This window comes from Nothobranchius furzeri, chromosome 13, assembly GCF_043380555.1.
Source record: "Nothobranchius furzeri strain GRZ-AD chromosome 13, NfurGRZ-RIMD1, whole genome shotgun sequence".
Classification (NCBI taxonomy): domain Eukaryota; kingdom Metazoa; phylum Chordata; class Actinopteri; order Cyprinodontiformes; family Nothobranchiidae; genus Nothobranchius; species Nothobranchius furzeri.
In genome coordinates this window covers 56,090,636-56,112,769 of record NC_091753.1, presented here as the reverse complement: position 1 = coordinate 56,112,769, position 22,134 = coordinate 56,090,636, and the positions used below count along the sequence as shown (strand labels likewise).

Genomic DNA, 22,134 nt, shown 5'->3' with positions numbered 1-22,134 from the left:
AAAAAAAAAATCTGTTAACAGATTAAATTTAAAATAAGGTTTTCTATATTCAAAAAGCTCTTTTGTTCTATCAGATTTAAATGAAAGTATAAAAAACATCCAACTGACCTTTTCTGGAGGTCAAACTGAGCAATAAGTCCGCTGCGGTAGAGTTATTATAGATTTGTTCATACATATCTATCTATGGTTATTATAACGTTCAGGTTTTACCATTAAAACCAGGGCGGACCTTTTCTCATTTCCGACTTGCTCATTAGCTGTTTGGGGTCAGAGAAACTATTCTCGGTTTCTGATTGGCTGATTGTACCAGCTTTGGGCGGGGCTTATTTTGAACCGCCGTCCCGCCGCCCACTGAAGTTTCAGATTTCATTTAAACCGCTTTTGCTGTGGGCCTGAACGGCTATCAGCGTTTGTTTTGTTTTTCGTTGCGGAGGAAAAGCCTTATATTTTGTCTTCTCATTATTGCGGGTGTCATGGCTGACAGAGCGGACTTCGGATCGCTCATCGCTGCCAGGAGGAGGCAGCCGGCCGGGAGGAAGAGCCGCCAGAGCGGGCAGAGAAGCTCCAGCAGCCGGGTATGGCCTGAGCTAACTGTTAGCCCTGGGTGGTTCCGTTAGCCCGCTATGTTTAATGCAAGTTCCTCCTAAAGCCGGAGGTGTTTACGTTACCTGACCGAAGTGAAACTTAATTCCATCTTAATAAAATAAAACATCTTTTAAGTTCAAATCATTCAATCAGTGACGGAAAAAAATTAGTTCGTAGCAACAAGCTAATGTTTAAACATTAAAACAACAAACCGGCTAGCTGGGAAACGAGCTAAAACCCGTTTCTATAAGATTAAAATATCTAATTTGAGCAAAACATGACAGTTTGTGTTATTTTTACATAAATGAAGTTCAGGTTAGCCCAGCTACTGACTGGATTTTGAATTTTAATGGATTTCTGTCCCAGTTTTTGTTCTCAAACCACAACATTATCAGAGGAATGTTTTAAACTAAGGAAGAGTCTTCCAACTCAAGGGATGAGCCAGTTAAAGTCGGATTTTTAGTCCGTCCCCGGCTAAATTAAATCTCGTCGTCCTTTTATTTAACCAGACGAGTCGACGAATTGGCCGAGAGGCAGCAACACACACACACACACAGGTTTCATGTTCTCTGGTTCACACTTCCATCATCTCAGGAACGCTGCCAAGCTGACTCCACTTCTGTCGCGTGCCAAACTGGAAATTGTCCACACCTTCACGTTTGGACTTTTGCAACTTGTAACGTGAATACGTCATGAAATGTGTGTTATTCTAGGTGAGCCTGGAGAAGGTTCTTGGTATCAGTACGGTCAGCAGCAGCAGCTTGACCTCTGACCCCAACTCTGGACTCATTGCCTATCCTGCGGGGTAAGCACCACCTCTCTTGTTCCACTTTAATTTTGGGGGTGAGGGTGCCTGATGGAGACTCGTGCTGGCAACCGATCTTTAGCCCCATTCCCACCTGTACCGGGTCGGCCCGGGCCGGGTAGCGTAGGTTGTTTACATATCTGGGTGGCCTGGAATTTTCCCGGGCCAACCAAGGCTCATTCTCGGCCCTCTTCCCGAGGGGTACTGCTTCAGGCCGACCAGGGCCAACACGCCCACTGCTGACAGCAAATTCACACCTTCCATTAGAGCAAGCCTCTGATTGGTGGGTAGAATCAGCCCACATGGGCTTAAGACAAGGATGTGTGGAATCAACCGGGCCAGGCTGGGGCCGACTGGGACTACCCGGCCCGGGCCGACCCGGTACAGATGGGAATGGCCCATATGAATTACCCAGAGAACGGTGCCTAACTCAAGGGATGAGCTACGTCACGTCAGTGTTCTGATGATCAGGAAGTGTTTGTGTTTCAGGTGCGTCCTTGTGTTGCTTCACCCGGAGAACAACGAACAGAGTCACATCATCAACACGTCCAGTAAGCCTTTCACTGCCCTGGCCTTTTCTCACGATGGGAAGCACCTGGTCTCTGGAGAGGTGAGGTCTCCATGAACACACCTGACTCCTCGTCTTTTTAGCTCAGAAGCAACAGTCTACGTGTTTCAGTAATTAAACCGGTGAGGGAGGTAAAGTGACTGTGTGTGTGTGTGTGTGTGTGTTTCAGAGCGGTCACATGCCCTGTGTGCGGGTTTGGGAGGTGGGTGGAGGTCAGGTGGCTGAGGTCCAGTCTCATAAGTATGGCGTTTCCTGCGTGGCGTTCTCTTCCAACAGCTGCTATGTCGTTTCTGTGGGATTCCAACACGATATGATCGTCAGCGTGTGGGACTGGAGGGTGAGCGCCATCGCCGGGGAGGATCCAGTCAGACTCCTGGTTCTGGTTGGGGAAGGTGCTCCTGTCCTAGGGCTGGGCGATATGGCCTAAAATTAATATTACGATATATTTAGGATTTCACCTCGGTGACGATAAATGGGCGATAACTACAGGTATGCGCAGAAATAAGTTGTCCACTAGGTGGCGCTGTCACATCAAGGTGGTACAGCTTCTTAAAGGGACATGAACATGGCCACCCTTCACACATCTTTACATTTTTTTATCAAATCTATTGACAAGGAAAATTATCTCGATAAGAGTCAGAAATTTCGACAACGATGAATTTTTGATTTATTGCCCAGCCCTATCTGGTCCTGATAAATGAACGTGAGTGTTATCAGGATCTGGGTCACTCTGTCTCGTCTCCCCCCAACAGAAAGGCTCCATCGTCGCCTCCAACAAGGTCTCCAGCAGGGTGATGTCCGTCTCCTTCTCTCAGGACGACAGCTACTTTGTCACCGCGGGAAACAGACACGTGAAATTTTGGTACCTGGATGCCTCCAGAGAGCGGCGGGTAGCTACCTTACACCTGATTGGTCCGTCGCAACTGTGATCCCGTTTGTTCTTACCTCCTCGTTTTTTCAGGTGAACAGCACAGTTCCTCTGATTGGCAGGTCAGGGTTGCTAGATGACCATAAGGACAACATCTTCTGTGGAGTGGCGTGTGGGCGGGGCCTAATGGCGAACAACACCTACTGCATCACCAGCTCCGGACTGCTGTGTCTCTTTAACAGCAGTCGACACCTGGGGGCCTGGGTCAACCTTAAGGTGAGACGCACCCGGAGGGGGGAGGGGGGTCCAGAACAGCTGATTTTGATGAGTTGAGTCGACTCTTCTTTCTTAACGTTGTTTTCGTGTTCGTCTGCTCCGTTTGTTGTTGACAGACGTCGACGGCGAGCAGCTTGGAAGTCGACGAGGATCGGATTTTTTGCGGTTGTGCCGACGGCCTGGTCCGAGTCTTCCGACCGTCTGACCTCGAGTACATCACCACTCTGCAGCGGCCGCACTGCCTCGGGGTGGACGTCACTCAGAACCCCCCACACAGGTAACGGGTCTGGATCGCACGCGGCTCGCACACCGAGAGATCACACCTGACCGCTCTGTTATCCCAGCAGCCACCTGCCTGCCAGCTCAGAACCTCGACACCCAGACACTCTGGCACTGACCTTTGACCCCCGAGGCCAGCGCCTGACCTGCGTGTACGGCGACCACAGTGTGTACGTGTGGGACGTTAAAGACATGGGGAGCGTGAGGAAGCTGTACTCGGCTCTGTACCACAGTGGCTGCGTGTGGAGCGTGGAGGTCAGTGAGGCGTCGGGATAACGGACCGCCGCGTCCAACCCGCTCGGATGTTGGCGTGTGGCTGGGATGTGAACGATCCAGAATCGCATGTTGGAGGATCTGTCGTAAAACATTTGGTTCTGTTGGGTTCTGTCTGCCATAGAAGCACGACCCATTTACATAAAGCTAACAGTTAGCATCAGAGAGACCACATCCTGTTAGCATGCTAGCATCCACCAGCTAAAGGGAACGTCTGTTCTGCCTCAAACAGGTGTACCCTGAACTGCCCCAACCGTCTTCAGCCTGCCTGCCCCCGACTTCTTTTCTCACCTGTTCATCCGATAACACCATCAGACTGTGGCAGGCCGACCCCCCCGCCCTGCGCCAGAACCTCTATAGCCAGGTAGGACCGGCAGGCGACACGAGTCTATTCTCATAGCTGCAGGCGGGGCTCCCTCGTGGTTTTATACATGATGGTAGCAGAGGAGTTGATCGCCTCCCTGTGACACTGGAGGGTTGCGGGACCGGTCACCTGTGCTCCGTCAGTGCGCCAAAGGGCAGCTGTGGCTACCTTGTAGCTCATCATCACCTGTGTGTAGAGGGTGACTGACTGGTGGGGTTGTAAAGTGCCTTGAGGGGCTGAACAACTCCAGAAGGTATTACATCACTTACATTTACCATCCCAGGACCTGCTGAGGATCCTGTATGTGGGGGAGAGGAGTGAAGCAGCCGGGGCTGATGGGAAGGCGGGGATCAGGGTGTTGGCCATCAGTCCAGATGGACAGCACCTGGCAGCTGGAGATCGCTGTGGAAACCTGCGGTGAGACGCGTGCATATTATGACACACACACACACACGCTGAGCTCTGCTGACACCGTTCCTGTTTCCAGGATCTTTGGTCTGCAGTTCCTGGACGAGTTGGTGAATATCGAAGCTCACGACTCGGACGTGCTGTGTCTGGAGTTCTCTCCTCCCTCCACAGGTACAGACCAACAGGTGCTCCAGGTTCTCAAAGCTGAGGAGCATTTTCACTCTAATCTGAAATCCTGCTGTGATATTTTTAGGTGTGAAGCTGTTGGCTTCAGCCAGCAGAGACCGACTGATCCACATCTTCAGCCTGGAGAAGAACTACAGCCTGGAGCAGACGCTTAACGACCATTCAGCCTCCATCACAGCTGTCAAGTTCACGGGTAAGACAGGTGGTCCAGTCAGGCCCTGGGCAGGTGCTGCGGGTACACCCAGCGGGCCGCCCAAACGGGCTGTGGGCGATTTAAATGTCTGGACTTTTTAGTTCTGTTCAGTTGGACCAACTCCGAAGATGGGAGACGGGGTGAATTCTACCCGTTTACCTACCGGACGGGAAAGCTGGACGTTGAGGTCTTGTCTTGCGTTACCTGTGTTACAGGTGAGGGTCCAGAGGTGCGACTGGTGAGCTGCGGAGCCGACAAAAGCATCTACTTCCGGAGTGCTGAGCAGGTCAGAACATCTCTGAAGGGACTGAGCCAAATATTCCTGTTTGATCAGAACCACCAGCTAGGGCTGTAGCGAAGCCTCGATGACGTCGACGGCTCGATTCTAAAAATTTGTCGACGTCAGATCCGGAAGTCGACGCACCGCGCCCACTTGTTGCATCCCCAGGAGTTTGTAAATAGAGGAGGAATCTGCCTGTTTTTCCTCTAGTTCGCCCTCTTCTCCGCCTTCACTAACATCTCCGCCAAATACCGAAGACCCGGAACAACGTCCGTCCCCTACTAGGTTCCTTTCCTGTTTTGCCCGCCTTCGTCTCCCGGCAACGGACAACAACTTCCGGGGTCAGGTGCGCTGCTTCGTCTCCACCGCAGATGTAGGACATCACCGGGAGCGTTTCTCCCTTCATAAAGGAGCTTCTTTCAGACATTAGGAGAGCTGTTTGGGTGGTAGCAGTCTCTCCTCCGCGCTGGTCTGTTTGCTGCTGGTTTATTTAAACTTGGTAACTTGAACTTAACGTTGGTAAAGCTACTGTTAGCATCTTCGCTAACAGCTTCTTGCGTTTGGATAAGCTGTTACGTTTTGGTTTAGAGTTCATCTCTTTGTGCCGTAGATCTCCCTTTTATTACATTTAGAGTGTTGTGGGTTTTCGGTTTAGTTTAAAATATCACTTGATTCCATGCTGTCGTTCTTTTTAAAACACAGAAACGGTTTCGTTACCTGTTTTGTCGCTACGTTTCGCCGGCGGCTGCAGGCTTCCTCCGGCTGACGCTGATGGTGGCGTCACTTCCTTCTCCGTTTATCCGCGGGCAGCAGAGGACGTTGTCGCCCCCTGCTGCCCGCTCTCCCCTCTCCGACGATGCAGTCCCATGCGCGGTCCAACGTGTAGACCCCATCGTCCCTGTTCATGGTCCCACATCCACGTCTCCTTATCTCGATAGCTTCCTTTATCCATCTTTTGTATTTCTGTTGTTCGGTGTTTATGATCCGTGTGTTGTCCCAGTCCATTACATGGTTTCTCTTGTGCAGTGATCTGTCACGGCTGACTTCTTTATTGTGCTTTCTGCTTCTTCTTTCGCTGCTCTTGTGTGTCTTCGACTTGTTTCTCTCTCGCACTCCTTCGGGAAAACCCGGTGAGGGCTTCTGTTTTCTGCGGACCGGGTCCAGGTGACAGTAGAACCTAGAATGTTCCCTTGTGGTCCTCTGAAGCTTGTGTTGTGGTTCAGGTGGAGGATGGCCTGATGTTCTCCAGGCGTCACCACCTGGTGGAGAAGACTGCTCTGTATGACATGGACCTGGACTCTTCCAGAACTCACGTGGCCATCGCGTGTCAGGACCGGAACATCAGGTAGAACCATCTAAAGTTCGTCGGCTGTCGGAATAGAAGCTGCTGAAGCGTGCCGACCAGCTGCTGTGGTCCACTAGGGTCTACGACGTGGAGACCGGGAAGCTGACGAAGACTCTGAAGGGTTCGTCCAGCGACGAAGGAGCCCTGCTGAAGGTCCAGATGGATCCATCCGGGTCGTTCTTTGCCACCAGCTGCTCCGATAAAACCATCACCATCTTCGACTACGAGTCTGGCGAGTGTGTCGCCACCTTGTCGGGTCACTCAGGTGCGTGAGTCAGACGGGTTGAACCCAACCCAAGGGCACGGTACCAGAACGAGAAGACTGAGTCGATCTCAGTCCAGCTGTTGTTGATGACTCTGTTTACCTGTTGGTCTGCGTAGAGATCGTCACCTGCATGCGCTTCAGCCCGGACTGCAGACACTTCATCTCCGTGTCAGGAGACAGGTGAGCCTCCTCGCGTCGTACGCTGCTTCCAGCGCCTCCTGCAGCTCAGACGGCTTATCTGCTGTGTGCTTGTGTAGCTGTGTGTTCGTGTGGCGGCTGGATTCTCACATGATCACCACCATGAGGAGGAGGCGCGGCCTCCGAGTTCCTCAGGCGCCTCAGACCCAGAAGCAGCCGAACATCAGGTGAGCGACGCGAGTCAGAGCAGGAGGTGTTGCGCTCCAGCTGTTTCATAATGTTCTGGTTTCAGGAGGGAGACCTTCATCATGTTGCCTCAGACGGAGGAGGAGGAGGAGCAGGAAACGGCTGAGCCCAGGACTCCAGGAGGACAGGACCCCACTCCTGGTGAGGAAGACTTGCAGATGAACTCGGTGATGTCGGATCGTTTGGTTCAGACTGCGGTCCTGGTCTGTTGCATGTCTGCGGATTACCGAGTCGATGGTTCTGATTTGACGTTTTTTTTCTTCCAGTGACTCCTCTGCTCCAGACTAACGGGAAGATGCCCATGTGGTTCAGGAAGCTGGTCAGTCCTCTCCTGGGTCTGTGTGTAGCTGGACCAGTCCTTGTGTGGATTAATGGACCTGATGTCTCCTTTTCTTCAGAACCAGAGCAAAGCCTCAACATTCGTCCAATCAGAAGCTGGAACCTGCCAGGTACGGAGCCGGTGGGCGGAGCAGCAGGACACTCTCACAATCTGCTCAAGCTTCACCCCAAGTCCCATCAGGAGTCCAGAGGAGGAGGAGGAGGAGGAATACGACATCTTCCAGCCTCAGAGTATGGAGAGCCTGATGGAAGACGAGGAGGAGGAGGAGCAGCAGGAAGTGAGAATGCAGAGCCTCAGTCCAGGGAGCGCCTCAGACAGGAAGCTTTCTGTCTGAATATGTCTGTCTTTGATGTTCAGGTGCCGCTGATGACGGATGAAGACTGCAGCACCTTCATCCTCCCCATGGACTCGAGCTCTGCCTCCTCAGACAGGTGAATTCTGAGTCTGCAGTCAGTCCTTCTGGGTTTCTGTTCGGTTCTTGAGACTTTCTGTTTGCAGAGACTTTAGAGTGGAGGGAATCACCAAACGCCACACCCAGCTGGAGAGCAGTGGCCAGGAGGCGGGGCTTATGTGGAAAACCCATCTGAGTCCGGACTCGGCGTGGTCTGAGGGTTCAACAGGAAGTGCGGAGCAGCAGCAGCACGATGCGGGTCAGAGTTCGTCTGTTCAGTTCTGTTCCTTTCTGAAGCCCGGGTACTCGTTATCCGAACCGGCCAATCAGACTGAAGCATCATAACATCCAGCAGTCTGAGCATTCAGCAGCATAACTAAAGGGATGAGCCAGGATAATCCGTCCTATTTAGGCGAGGCGTCTGCCTGACGGCCGGAAGTTGGTTCCACCGCAGAGAAGCCTGAGAACAGAGCTGTGCCTCCTGCGGGGTCTCCGCGGGTCCTTAAAGTCTTAAACTAGCTTTTCCAAATTTAAGGCCCTAAAAATGACAAATAATCCTTAAATACAGTTTCCAAAGGTCTTGAATTACCAAAGACCCAATAAACACGATTCTTTTATTTCTATAAAATTTGTGAAGTTCTAGTTGGTGCTCAGCATTTGTGTGTGATGTTGGCGTAAGCGGAACCGTACATGTTCAGCTGGTTGTGAACGGGGTCTATTTTTAGATGAGCACATTAGCTGGTTAAGCTAGTGGGAGCTTGCGCCATGGGGAAGTGCAAGTTTAATGGTAATGGATGGCTAATCCCATGTTCGCGACGTGGTTAGCACCGGTTCCAGGCAATAGCTGGAAGTTCGCTTAAATTTGTCCCCCTTAAACCTGCAGATATCCTGTCCTGTTCTGCTGTTAGAACCTCAAATAAACCCAAAGATCTGCTGGGAGCCTCTGAAACAAGATCTCCCAACTGGAGATGCAGCTTCGCCTTCCAGAGCCCAGCATTCAAGTTTAGGACTCGATGTTCTCTTCACCCCAAAATTCCACTATCTCCGCTCCGGCACGAACTCTGACTGACTACAACGGGACCGTTTTTGCTGCAGAGGTGTTCCACTACTGCGGGCGGGCGGCGCTCTGCGCCGCATGGCCGTTCCGCCATCCGGGACGCCGGAGCACCTCCGCAGTCAATGGACAGGAATCACAACCGCCCAACAGGAAAAGGAGCAAGCACAACTTCCGTTATTTCACAATAAATCGATAAACAAAAAGCGTTTTTTGTTTCATATGCACAGGTTTAACAACTTTTAACTACTATCAATGGCGGTTGAACTTTAAATGCACAAAAATAAGCCATAAATACAGTTTCTACTGTCAAAGCAGTCACACTTTGTTGATCCAAACACTGCTGATCTCTCAACACAAATGATGGGCAGATTAAACAGTTCATTCCGATGCTTCTCCCACACAACGGGTGTTTGGATCTTACTTCCGCGTTTATTGCTCGGACTGTATCGCAAGATCTCGAAAATCCCGCGCATGCCTGTTTGCCCACCTCAGGTCTCCGTACCGGAGCGGAGCCGTTGTAGAGCGGGTAGCAGTAAAAATTGAGTTCGGAAGCGAGCGGCTGCAGAAGACGGGGGCGGGGATGGTGGAAGTTTGGGGTCAGGGTTCAGGAGGCGGTGTTGGTGTGAGAACTCATGGAGATGACCCCAGTATCCTGTCTGACTTGCAGCTGATGCCGTCTCAGACTCTGACTCTCTGAGCCAGGACAGCTCTGTGGACAGTCTGGGTCCAGAAGAAGACGAAGACAAAAACTCTGTGAAGAACCACTTTGAGACTCTGGCCCGTCTGAGCGAAGGTGTGAAGCACTCATCCTCAAAGGTCTGCTTTGCTGAAGGTTCTGACTGAAGGTTCTGCTTGGTTCTGCAGAGCGGTTTGATTTGGACCTCACCACGCTGCAGCCTCAGGAGACGCACTTCCTGAACCCCCGACTCAGCATCTCTGCACGCTTCCTGTCCCGCTTTCAGGACAGAGTCAGGTCTGCTTACCCACAATCCCCAGAGGCTTGCCGCTGACTCATCACGGTGACATTTTGCTGTGCTTTAGGGCGTGGCCTGTCCGAGCTCCGCCTCCTGCCTCCATCTCTGAGGATTCTGTCCAGAAAGGAACCAACAGGAATTCAGGCAAGTCTGACGTTTGATCTAGTTTCATGAATAATGTTGATTATGGTCAGAACGGTACTAAATCATGATTCTGGACTGCCGTGTTCACCAGCGCCACCTCCAGGGTGGAGGAGACGGTGCGTCAAACCTCAGAACCGATACCACGTGTACAGTCCAGAACCCAACCCATCATTATGTAGCGTATTTCGACATACTAGAATCAACACTGTTTGCTATCAGTTGTTGGATCCTGAGAATGATCAAGCACATTAGCATATGAGCTAGGGCTGCACGATATTAGGAAAACCTGCGATATTCGATAACACCGCTTAATGTTGCGATATCGATATTACTCACGATAAATGAACAAATACTAAAGTATGCAGTGTTGATGTCGTCTGGCGTGTGACGTCTGCTCTGGGTTCAAAGCAAACAACAACTAATGCATGAATTCCATTACAACATAACGTTTTTATTGCAAAAACATGCAGCTGCACCTGCTACTGTATTAGCAGGTGCACCTGCTACTGTATTAGCAGCTGCACCTGCTACTGTATTAGCAGCTGCACCTGCTACTGTATTAGCGGCCGCACCTGCTACTGTATTAGCAGCTGCACCTGCTACTGTATTAGCAGCTGCACCTGCTACCGTATTAGCAGCTGCACCTGCTACTGTATTAGCGGCCGCACCCGCTACTGTATTAGCAGCTGCACCTGCTACTGTATTAGCAGCTGCACCTGCTACTGTATTAGCGGCTGCACCTGCTACTGTATTAGCGGCCGCACCCGCTACCGTATTAGCGGCTGCACCCGCTACCGTATTAGCAGCTGCACCTGCTACTGTATTAGCAGCTGCACCTGCTACTGTATTAGCGGCCGCACCCGCTACTGTATTAGCAGCTGCACCTGCTACTGTATTAGCAGCTGCACCTGCTACTGTATTAGCAGCTGCACCTGCTACTGTATTAGCGGCCGCACCTGCTACTGTATTAGCAGCTGCACCTGCTACTGTATTAGCAGCTGCACCTGCTACTGTATTAGCAGCTGCACCTGCTACTGTATTAGCAGCTGCACCTGCTACTGTATTAGCGGCCGCACCTGCTACTGTATTAGCGGCCGCACCTGCTACTGTATTAGCGGCCGCACCTGCTACTGTATTAGCAGCTGCACCTGCTGCTGTATTAGCAGCAAAACAACAAACTGCATGCATGCAGTTTCTCAGTGACTTTAAAACATCACCTCCACCATAAAACTTTTTCTGATGCTCCAAATACAGAAAACATCCCTTACCAGGGTTTTTGGAATAAATAAAATCAGAAAATAAGTCTAAATATTAAATAATAGTTAACATCACTTACATGCAACAGCAAATTCTCTCATTGCTACTGAGCATTTTCTCCACTTACAGTGGGGCAAAAAAGTATTTAGTCAGTCACCGATTGTGCAAGTTCTCCCACTTAAAATGATGACAGAGGTCAGTAATTTACATCATAGGTACACTTCAACTGTGAGAGACAGAATGTGAAAAAAAAATCCATGAATTCATGTGGCAGGACTTTTAAAGAATTTATTTGTAAATCAGGGTGGAAAATAAGTATTTGGTCAATAACAAAAATTCAACTCAATACTTTGTAACATAACCTTTGTTGGCAATAACAGAGGTCAAACGATTACTATAGGTCTTTACCAGCTTTGCACACACAGTAGCTGGTATTTTGGCCCATTCCTCCATGCAGATCTTCTCGAGAGCAGTGATGTTTTGGGGCTGTCGCCGAGCAACACGGACTTTCAACTTCCTCCACAGATTTTCTATGGGGTTGAGGTCTGGAGACTGGCTAGGCCACTCCAGGACTTTCAAATGCTTCTTACGGAGCCACTCCTTTGTTGCCCGGGCGGTGTGTTTGGGATCATTGTCGTGTTGGAAGACCCAGCCACGTTTCATCTTCAAAGCTCTCACTGATGGAAGGAGGTTTTGGCTCAGAATCTCACGATACATGGCCCCATTCATTCTGTCCTTAACACGGATCAGTCGTCCTGTCCCCTTAGCAGAAAAACAGCCCCAAAGCATGATGTTCCCACCCCCATGCTTCACAGTAGGTATGGTGTTCTTGGGATGCAACTCAGTATTCTTCTTCCTCCAAACACGACGAGTTGAGTTTATACCAAAAAGTTCTACTTTGGTTTCATCTGACCACATGACATTCTCCCAATCCTCTGCTGTATCATCCATGTGCTCTCTGGCAAACTTCAGACGGGCCTGGACATGCACTGGCTTCAGCAGCGGAACACGTCTGGCACTGCAGGATTTGATTCCCTGCCGTTGTAGTGTGTTACTGATGGTGACCTTTGTTACTGTGGTCCCAGCTCTCTGCAGGTCATTCACCAGGTCCCCCCGTGTGGTTCTGGGATCCTTGCTCACCGTTCTCATGATCATTTTGACCCCACGGGATGAGATCTTGCGTGGAGCCCCAGATCGAGGGAGGTTATCAGTGGTCTTGTATGTCTTCCATTTTCTGATAATTGCTCCCACAGTTGATTTTTTCACACCAAGCTGCTTGCCATTGTAGATTCACTCTTCCCAGTCTGGTGCAGGTCTACAATTCTTTTCCTGGTGTCCTTCGAAAGCTCTTTGGTCTTGGCCATAGTGGAGTTTGGAGTCTGACTGTTTGAGGCTGTGGACAGGTGTCTTATACAGATAATGAGTTCAAACAGGTGCCATTAATACAGGTAACGAGTGGAGGACAGAAAAGCTTCTTAAAGAAGACGTTACAGGTCTGTGAGAGCCAGAGATTTTCCTTGTTTGAAGTGACCAAATACTTATTTTCCACCCTGATTTACAAACAAATTCTTTAAAAATCCTGCCATGTGAATTCATGCATTTTTTTCACATTCTGTCTCTCACAGTTGAAGTGTACCTATGATGTAAATTACTGACCTCTGTCATAATTTTAAGTGGGAGAACTTGCACAATCGGTGGCTGACTAAATACTTTCTTGCTCCACTTATGTGGTTATGATATAAGGCTGTTGCTGCAACTGGGAAGTGAAGTGTGCTGGGCCAAACTAGGAGAATATTAAGATTTTCTGAGGGAAAGAGAAAAACAATTGTCTACCTTTCAGAAGAGGAACTGACAAAAAAAAACTTCATGGAAAATATGTGAAAACGTTTGTTTTTAACCCCAAATTGAACAAGTTTACCTAGATCTTAAAAAGCAGCTCAGATGATGAAACTGCAACTATGATTCTGATAACAAGCTAACACATTGAACTAGCTCCTCTAAGATAACCGGCTAGCAGAGCTTCTGACTGACAGTTTATGTGCAGCAGCAAATCAACTATCCTGATTAACAAGGTTATAAAAGCTCATGAAGGAAAAATCACTTTGATGTGTGGGGGAACTTTTCCAGGCCCTCTTTAGCATGGTGGGACTGGGAGGAGAGTGCTGTAGCCTTTTAGCTGGAAGCTAACCGGAGCCTGGGGCTAACATCACCACCCGGTGGAACACTAGCGACATGGAGGTAGGTGGGTTGGTTCACCGGCACGTGTCTGAGTCAGCCCGGTTATTATCAGCTGCTTAACGACACCGAGCGGACTCACGTTCACGTTTGAAAGCAGCGCTGATTCCAGAAACATCAGCACAAAGTGCGTTCTTTGCTCTGAGCCTGCATGACGAACAAGGGAACGGCGCCGCTAACTCAGTTCCAGTGTTGCCAACTGTTTTTGACTGGAAGGAGCTGAAGTTCCCCCCAAAAGTCGCTAGATGTCGCCAGATGGTGTCACGTGCTAATTTACATATTGGTAGGGTTGGGGGTAAACGATTATTTTTAAAACGATTATTCTGACGATTATTTTATCGAATAGTTGACTATTCTAATGACTATTTAGAAAATTAATCTTATTTTTCTATTGCACAATTAACAAAAACCAGAAAATCTCAAATAAATTCCTCAAAAAAAATTGATAAATTCTTACTGTAGGAGAATAAACACTACAGGCCTTCCATTTTGTATAACACTGCTTTTATTGTGTTGCGGTTGGTTAAGTTCTGGTGACGTGTAGAACTTGGGAGTGCAGGCTGCTGCCTGAGAGGTGGTAGAAGACGGAGTGTCTCCATGCTGCTTTGTTTTGGTCACTTATGAGCGTGAGGCGAGTGGTGTTACGACCCTTCCTGGGGAGTTTGGCTCGTGTGCAAAAAGGAAGGGACAACAACGGGATTTAAAACTTAAAATGATGATCAGGTTTATTTACAACAACTACAAAAAATCATAAATCTTTCCATCCGCAGGTTGGGAATAATAAAACTAATTCTGCCTGTGGGAATTAAAGCAAAAGTACAAATAACTAGGGATGTCCCACTGGGCAAAGATTACGGGGTTCTGGACCAAAATAAGGACCTCCAAAGGTCCAAACTCTAAACTGGGCGGTTAAACCAAACTCAAGGTGATATTTTAAACTAAACCGAAAACCCACAACACTCTAAATGTAATAAAAGGGAGATCTGCGCCACAAAAAAGATGAACTCTAAACCAAAACGTAACAGCTTATCCCAACGCAAGAAGCTGTTAGCGAAGATGCTAACAGTAGCTTTATCAGCATTAAGTTCAAGTTACCAAGTTTAAATAAACCAAAAACACCCAGCAGCAAACAGACCAGCATGGAGGAGAGACTGCTAGCACCAAAACAGCTCTCCTAATGTCTGAAAGAAGCTCCTTTATGAAGGGAGAAACGCTCCCGGTGATGTTCTACATCTGCGACAGAGACGAAGCAGCGCATTTGACCCCGGAAGTTGTTGTCCGTTCCCGGGAGACGAAGGCGGGCAACACAGGAAAATAATCTAGTAGTGGACGGACGTTGTTCCGGGTCTTCGGTATTTGGCGGAGATGTTAGTGAAGGCGGAGAAGAGGGCGAACTAGAGGAAAAACATGCAGATTCCTCCTCTATCTACAAACTCCTGGGGATGCAACAAGTGGGCGCGGTGCGTCGACTTCCGGATCTGACGTCGACAAATTTTTAGAATCGAGCCGTCGACGTCGTCGGGGCTTCGCTACAGCCCTACATATTGGTGACATCATCACGCCACTTTGGCGTTCATTTTCCCCATAGCATCTAAATATATATAGATGGGACTAAAAGGGAGGAAAATAATAACTGTAATGTGTTAAAGTTATTAATTAGTATGATTAAAATGGCCCAAATTGCTTTGATATGTACAATAAATTCCAAATGTATCAATAGTGGCATTAAGACAGATATGGTGTGGTGATCCAAACAGTTCTGTTGTAGGATATAACTCAGACCTCCTGCTCTCCTCATTCTCACAGACATTTTCCTAAAAAGCACCTCTGTTGTGTTTTCTCTCCATCGTGATAATAACGGCGCCACCGAGCAAAAGGGAGTGGGTGTCTCATAGTATAACCATCCCTGTGTCACTGAAGGAAATTCACATGAGCCACAGAGCTGCGTGTAAACGGGATGGTAGTTGAAACTCCCGTTCACTTTATTTGCCAAATGCAGGAACAGCCTAAGTGTCTGACGGCTGCAGAACCAGAGATCGCAGGTTGACGCCTGCGCCGTCTCTAGTAGAAGCGTTAGCCTGCAGCAGCAGCAGACATAAATCTGCAGACTCAACTGCAACTGTACCGTGTCGGCAAATCAGACCGGCCGAAAGCGGTTTATGATTGGTCAGTCCTCGTGCACATGTGCAGATTATCGTTCTCTTTCCTTACTCCTGGAAGAACGGTTCAGAGTGCAAATGGTTTCTTTGTTGCTAATCTGTAGGGAATATCTACAAGAAAGTTCTACAGAAAGTAGCAACAGGTCCTGAGAAATGTCGCTAGGTTTGTCGCTAGGCGCTTTTTGGAAAAATGTCGTTGAGGGGGGTCAAAAAGTCGTTAGGAACAGTGACAAAGTCGCTGAGTTGGCAACACTGCTCAGTTGGGGTGTTTCTTTCCATCCTAACGGTCTACGTAGGGGGCGGGTGTATTACGTGAACGGACCCATCTGATTGGCCGCATGTCAGAAGGGCTACATTTGATTGGTCGAATAATACTTCTGTGTAAAAAAACAGCTGGTTTACAAAAAGTTGATCTATGACATGTAGGGATGGGTACTGAATTCGGTACTTTTAAAGGTACCGACCGAATTCTATAGTACCGACCGAGCACCGATTCACGTCATTTGAAACGGCGCCTCGTTTCGGTACCCGTCCTTCATAACGAGAACTTGCCTAGACAGCTGCGCATGCGCAAGAGCGTTATGTCGTCGGTCGCTGCGAGCGAGTTGTAAACAGAGCAGCATGGTAGAAAGAACGCACGCTAAAGCTTGGGTCCACTTCACTAAATGTGATGGGTAACTGGGTGATGATGAAACCAGCGACAACGATCTAAGGGAGACATCCTCATCTTAATCTGCTCCGGTAGGTAAATAAAATGTTTAAGATAACGTTAGCTTGATATGTTAGCTTCTGTTTCGCTAATGGTGCATTTGCTTTCTCCTTGGAACTCCGAATCTCCGACTAGAACATGAACGTGCTCTAAAGTTTGGCTTCACTTTACTAAATGTGACGGGTGATTGGGTGAAGATGAAACCAGCGACAACGATCTAAGTGTGAGGCATCATCGTTTTAATCTGCTCCAGCAGCTAAATAAACTGTTTAAGATAACGTTAGCTTGATAAATTAGCTTCCATTGCCACCTTTGTTATCAGCTAATGGTGCGTTCGCTTTCTCCTCGGAAATTCTAACTTCCCAGTAGGAAAAATCAAATGAAAAAAGACTGCAAAAGGAATGAAGATACACAGTAAATTTAGTTCACAGTAAAGATGTTTGCTTAGCAAAAGTTTATTTAAATCAGAAGTTGGGAATCTTTGTGATAGGTAATTAGATTTATCCCATATTACCTTAAAGGACGACACACCCGGAGAGAGAGAGTAAATTGATTATTTGTAATGTCCATGTGGGCGAATCAACAGAAGCTGGGCCCAGACATCCAGCTCCTAGTCTGCTCTAGCCTCAGCCTTCTGCTCTTACCAGCTCTGCCTACCCTCCACCGAGATGTTTGGTAATTAAATGTTGAGTAATATTTAATCTCCATAACCCTGGAGCCTGAAATAAACACACATGACAACAAGGAAGACATTTTACCCTGAGTCCCCAAAACATGGAGAGTTGATGCAGAGAAACCTCCTCCGAGGCTTCCCCACGTCACTCCCGTGTGCTCCTAGTTCGTCAGGGGCTTTATTCACCAAGGATGGGGGAGAAGGCGGGCCTTCTCAGGTTACAGAGGTACAGTTTTCTTACAATCAACATCCTTGCTCAACCTTTCATGAACAGCAACAGTAGGCCATCTTTTAGGCCTCAAAAAGGTACAATTATAAAAATACCCAACACTTTGCTTTTTCATTAACCAAAAATAAACACCATTCTGTGTTTCATTTCAAGAATGAGGCAAAGTTTAAAAATGAAGAATTTATTACTAACAATTTTAAACTTGACGATTTGAAACAACAATTCAGAAATGACAATTAAATAAATTCATGGACGACAATTTACCAGCTTTGATATTAAACTTGTTTTAAAGGCAAACCTGTGACTGAATGAAAGCCAAATTGAAATACGAGTTTGGATGCGTGAATGTTCTCAGAAGGTTTCTTTCAGAGAGAGAAGCGCGTTCTGGGTTGAAATGATGGTTTTGCAGCTAACTGTTGTTACTTAGAGAAACAGCATCAGACGTCATCTGTCGAAAGTGTCCACCTCACCCAGTTTCAGCAGACTCCCTCCTGGATCCGAGATGTCAGGTGGAGATGATTTCTTCCGGGCACGAGGTTGGTAGAAGGACCCCAATGCGACCAAATCAGTCCTGGGATGTCTCCGTGGGTCACACGACTGATGAAACTATTTGCGTCTCAAAATCAATAACTCTGAAGGAGTTTTGCGTCAGCTGGTTATCGTGCGTTTATTCAAACTATTCTATCAGCGTGACAGAACAGCAGGTGGAGATTCGGGCGGCCGTTCCCTTGTCTCCTGTGATGGTGGTTGGTTCACGAACTGAAGTTTTGCTGCTGGAAAGTTAGTTTTAACAAACCCTTCAGAACACGCCCACTCAGAGCAAGAAAGCTTTGGTCATGAGCAGGGTCCGAAATTAACACTCGCCAAATGCGAGCAAATTGCTCCATTTGGCGAGTAAATGTTTGCACCAAATTAGTTATGTTTATCAGTCATCTTCGATGGATTTCTGATACTCCTCCCGCCTGCATGCAACGTACGCGAAACGTGAGCGCCGCATCCAACGTCATTTCCACCTATCCCATTCAATCAGTTTATCAAGTTAGCAGTTAGCTTCTTGTTAAAACTAGCGGTGAAATGTGGCGGTTTTTAACTGGAGTCAGCCAGCCTTCCAAAAGAAAACTCGTCGAACTGGAAGAAAATCCACCAGGACCAGTGGCAACCAGAAGATTTTGTGAAAAGTGGCGAACTGGAGATGGCGGAGTCGTGAGACAATGGCTACATTATGATGGCCATGTAGCGTTGCTGCCTTTCACAGACAACTGTCCCTCGGCATTCTTCAAATATCCAATAAATGCCCATACTTCCGACTTTGTCTTCTTTGAGGGATAATAAATGTCCCGAGTGCTGCCATCTCCTCCTGCCATTATTTCAGCTTTAGCTTCAAGAAAGTTTTGGTTGTAAACAACAAAGTGCGCATGTGCCGCCGGCAACTTCAGCAGATGATACGGTGGCTGGTAAGGGTCACCGCGCCTACACCGCAGCCACGGTAATCCACCGAGATAATTTTTTTTAAACAAGACTGTTATCATTGTCAACTTTTTTACCGGGGTTTACCGCTACACCGGTTACCGTGACAACCCTGCACCCAAATGAGGCTGTAATGCTTTGGCACAAAGACGGTGTCAGAAGCAGGAGGCCAGACTTCATGGACAGAGAAAACAAAGAGTCTGACTAGATTTCAATGAAAGAGTTCATAAAAACATCTCAATAAATAAATAAATAGTAAAAATGACAAGAGTTTTTTTCTTATTAATTGAAGTTTTAATTATTTTGTCACTCTGTTTGGAATCAACATAAAATAGAATAACATGCTTTAGGTAGATCTAAATCATTTAGAACTTTGGCCGGTAAAAAATATGCTTGGCCGGTAGATTTTCATCATCTACCAGCCAACTTGGCCGGTGAGTAAAAAATTTAATTTCGGACCCTGGTCATAAGTTAAAGACGTGTGATGATGTTTACTTTTACCCTGTGGTACCCTCTGTGTGAGGCGTGTTACGTGCAAATGACCTTCTGGTTTACTGAACACACATAACCGATCATCAACCATAATCATTATTATACCCAAAGCATAAGTCATTTCAGTAATTAAAATAAATTTATTATAATCATCATAATTAATCTCTTGGTTCAGTATAAACTGTAATAAAGTCAAAGAGTTTATTAAAATTATTTAAAAATTATTAATGTGATCTTAATGTCCTTCAATCTGGGACGGAACAGCAGCAGATAAAGATGATTTCAGCAGACATCACGGCTCCTCGCTTGTTTAACCTGTGGGGCGAAGTTACAGTCGACCCAGCTGACCCAGCTGGGAAAATGTGACCTTTGTCACAAATTAGAGGACCTTCATGACGCTACACTTTGATCACAGCTGATCAAGACTTCCCGTCTCTGTAGCCGTGTTTAGCTAACAGGAAGTGATGTTGTTGCACCTGGAAGGACCGTAAACTACTGGACTGGTTCTGAGGGAGTGGTGAGAGTCACCTTAAAATGGAAAAGCTCAAGAAACGAAGGACAAACGAGGACAAATAAACATAGAAGTGCCGCGTAGGTTAGACGAGGTATTCGGGGCGACGCTTTTGTCATTTTAACTTCTACTTGTTTCAGTGTCGGGTTTTACGTTCTGACCGATCGTCTAACTTTGAGTGTTTTGATGTTAAACTGCTCTGACTGCCTGAGTTGGAACTGGGTTTGCACATTCTCACGCCGCTTGTTTCTTGACCCGATCAGACGTCTCCTCCAGAACCCGGTCAGCCAGCTCAGGAACCTGGGTCCTGCAGGAGACATCTCCGCATCTGGAAACCTCCATCAGTTCCTCTCTGGAGAAGAACCAGGAGGACATCCCGTCCTCTTCTGACCCTCTTCTGTCTGCTGGTCCAGATGTCCACGCTGAAGACCCCCAGACCGCGACCAGCAAGTAAGAGCAGCTCTGAAGGGCCTGAAGCTGAGGAGGTCCACCTGAGCTCCTGTCCTGATGGGACAGAATCAAGTCCGACTTCAGATGCTTCAAGCTGAAAACGTCTTCGAGGGACTTCAGTACAGAAAATCTTTGGAAAGTTTGAATCATAAAATGTATTCTGTGTCAGTCCTCAGCTGTTTGCCACGCCCACTCAGGTGACATCACAGAATGTCTCCAGCCATTGGAGCAGCAGCGCCGACGACACGCCAACAAATCAGAACCAAACACTGACCCTGAGCCCCCCCCCTTTAGTCCTGCCTACCACCTGTCCTGTTGTGGAGGGGGTGGGGGCACGTGTGGAGCAGCCCCAAGTCCAGATGGGTCCAGGTAACTCCAGGAGCACCAGCTGATTCCTTCCTTCTGCCTTTCTCTGATGGGATTTATCTCGTTTCTTCAGCTGCTGCTTTGTCTCTTTCTGCTTCACCCACTTCCTGTTTTACCCGTGTGTCAGAGAGACCCCGCCCCCCTCAGACAGACACCCACACCTATCAGACAGGTGAGATCCAGCAGGTGTTCCAGCTGCGGCTGTTTGATATTGGTCTGAGTGTTTGTTGTGTTCAGGTGCAGGTGAGTCGGTGAGCGTGCAGACGTGTCGGCAGGTGGCCAACGACCTTCTCCAGGCAGCGAGGCGGGCCGTCTCACTTTACCAGCAGGTCTGATTCCTCTCAAGCTGCCAGACATGAAATATGGAAAAGGACACAAGATCAACATTAGTATTAAAGTGTTGTTAGGAGTCAGAACATCCTTGGGTTTGACTTGTTCTGTTTCTCCTTCATCCGGGTCGGAACCGTGTCTCTGCAGCTCTGCGGGTCAGAACTTGGTCCCCAGAACTCGTCCATCCTGCAGGAGGCGTTTGCCGTCGTCGACGCCGAGCTGCAGGACGTGATGCGGTTGGGCGGCGGGAGGAGCAGCGCCCCCTCTGGTCAGCTGCAGGACGACAGGATGGCGTCTCTGCTGGAGAAATACTCGGACCTGCTGGTCCAGATGACGCAGAACAAACTGAACCGGGCCTGAACCTCGGCCAGCCACACAGACTTCAGTATTACACTAAATGCACTTTAAGGGTTTACCTGCAGCACGTCACTGTTTATTGTACAGAAACTTGTTTGTTTTTTCATTAAAGGGTTGGGATTTGTTGCAAGCTTCAGCTGTTTATTTTTTTCCGATATTTTCTGATGTTTGAGGCCTGAAAAGAGAAACTTCACCCAGTCTAGCGTATGGGGGAAGCAACATGAGTCACAATAATTGAGGAGGCCGGTCTGCTAATGAGCAGAAAGTTTATTTGCTGACGATTGTGTATTTTAATAAAAAAAGAAATGCGGGGGGAAAAGAGGGGACCTGTGGGTTGACCAAATAAAACAAAACACACCTTAACTCAACTCTTAACCTTGAAAAATAAGAAAATCCTAACTTATCTACAAAATGGCGTTCAAAAACCAGTCCAAGGGAGGTACTACCCACGCTTACCTAGTGTTTTAGACATCCAGATACTACGTGTGCAGATGTACAAGGTACCCCATCTTACCTGGTCCACCTGGCGGCCAGCTTTAAAAGGACTTCAGCTTCAACTTTACACTAAAGAGCAGGAAAAAACAAGCTCTGGGCTCAAGCAGGATCAGAACAAAAGGCTGCAGTTTCCACCAGGTGTAGGCTATTTAAAGACAGGCTCCACAGCTGATTGGGCAACCAGGTACACAGCAGCCAATCACTGACAAAAAGGGAAGGTTCACCTGTGTAGCAGGCGACTTGAACCTGGAAAAGAAAACAGTTCTAGAAACTGCCAGCAAAAGCGCTTTGCACGCAACATGTTATCTCCAAAATATCAGAGTAGGTCTGCTTCATGGTCCCAGAACCAAGACCAGGACCTGATCCAAACCATCAAATCACAGCTGCCTGGCATCAGTTAACCCAAACCTCAGCTAAAA

At 48.0% G+C, this 22,134-nt stretch overlaps 1 protein-coding gene across 2 annotated transcripts; it reads left to right on the top strand.

Moving 5' to 3' along the window:
- The first annotated feature begins 13 nt into the window (after positions 1–13).
- Positions 14–21,350, top strand: wdr62 (WD repeat domain 62). 2 transcript variants are annotated; one of them, XM_015950858.3, is made up of 30 exons: positions 14–575; positions 1,299–1,390; positions 1,880–2,000; positions 2,128–2,295; positions 2,711–2,848; positions 2,920–3,102; positions 3,219–3,379; positions 3,447–3,636; positions 3,887–4,018; positions 4,302–4,435; positions 4,506–4,597; positions 4,680–4,805; positions 5,021–5,091; positions 6,309–6,430; positions 6,508–6,695; positions 6,812–6,875; positions 6,953–7,060; positions 7,126–7,220; positions 7,346–7,398; positions 7,478–7,696; positions 7,777–7,850; positions 7,918–8,069; positions 9,535–9,660; positions 9,732–9,840; positions 9,909–9,985; positions 19,981–20,167; positions 20,337–20,536; positions 20,607–20,705; positions 20,771–20,862; positions 21,011–21,350. In XM_015950858.3, the coding sequence occupies exons 1-30, from the start codon at positions 474–476 to the stop codon at positions 21,221–21,223; spliced, it is 3,888 nt and encodes a 1,295-aa protein (XP_015806344.1). In that variant the 5' UTR covers positions 14–473; the 3' UTR covers positions 21,224–21,350. The 2 variants fall into 2 exon arrangements, with proteins under 2 accessions (XP_015806344.1, XP_015806345.1); XM_015950859.3 differs by having other exon boundaries at positions 15–575; positions 3,450–3,636.
- The last annotated feature ends 784 nt before the right edge of the window (positions 21,351–22,134 follow it).

Coding starts and splice junctions, on each gene's coding strand:
- wdr62 (XM_015950858.3), top strand. CDS start 474: ATGGCTGACAGAGCGGACTTCGGATCGCTCATCGCTGCCAGGAGGAGG. Junction 576..1,298: donor AGAGAAGCTCCAGCAGCCGG/GTATGGCCTGAG, acceptor GTGTTATTCTAG/GTGAGCCTGGAGAAGGTTCT. Junction 4,598..4,679: donor GTTCTCTCCTCCCTCCACAG/GTACAGACCAAC, acceptor TGATATTTTTAG/GTGTGAAGCTGTTGGCTTCA.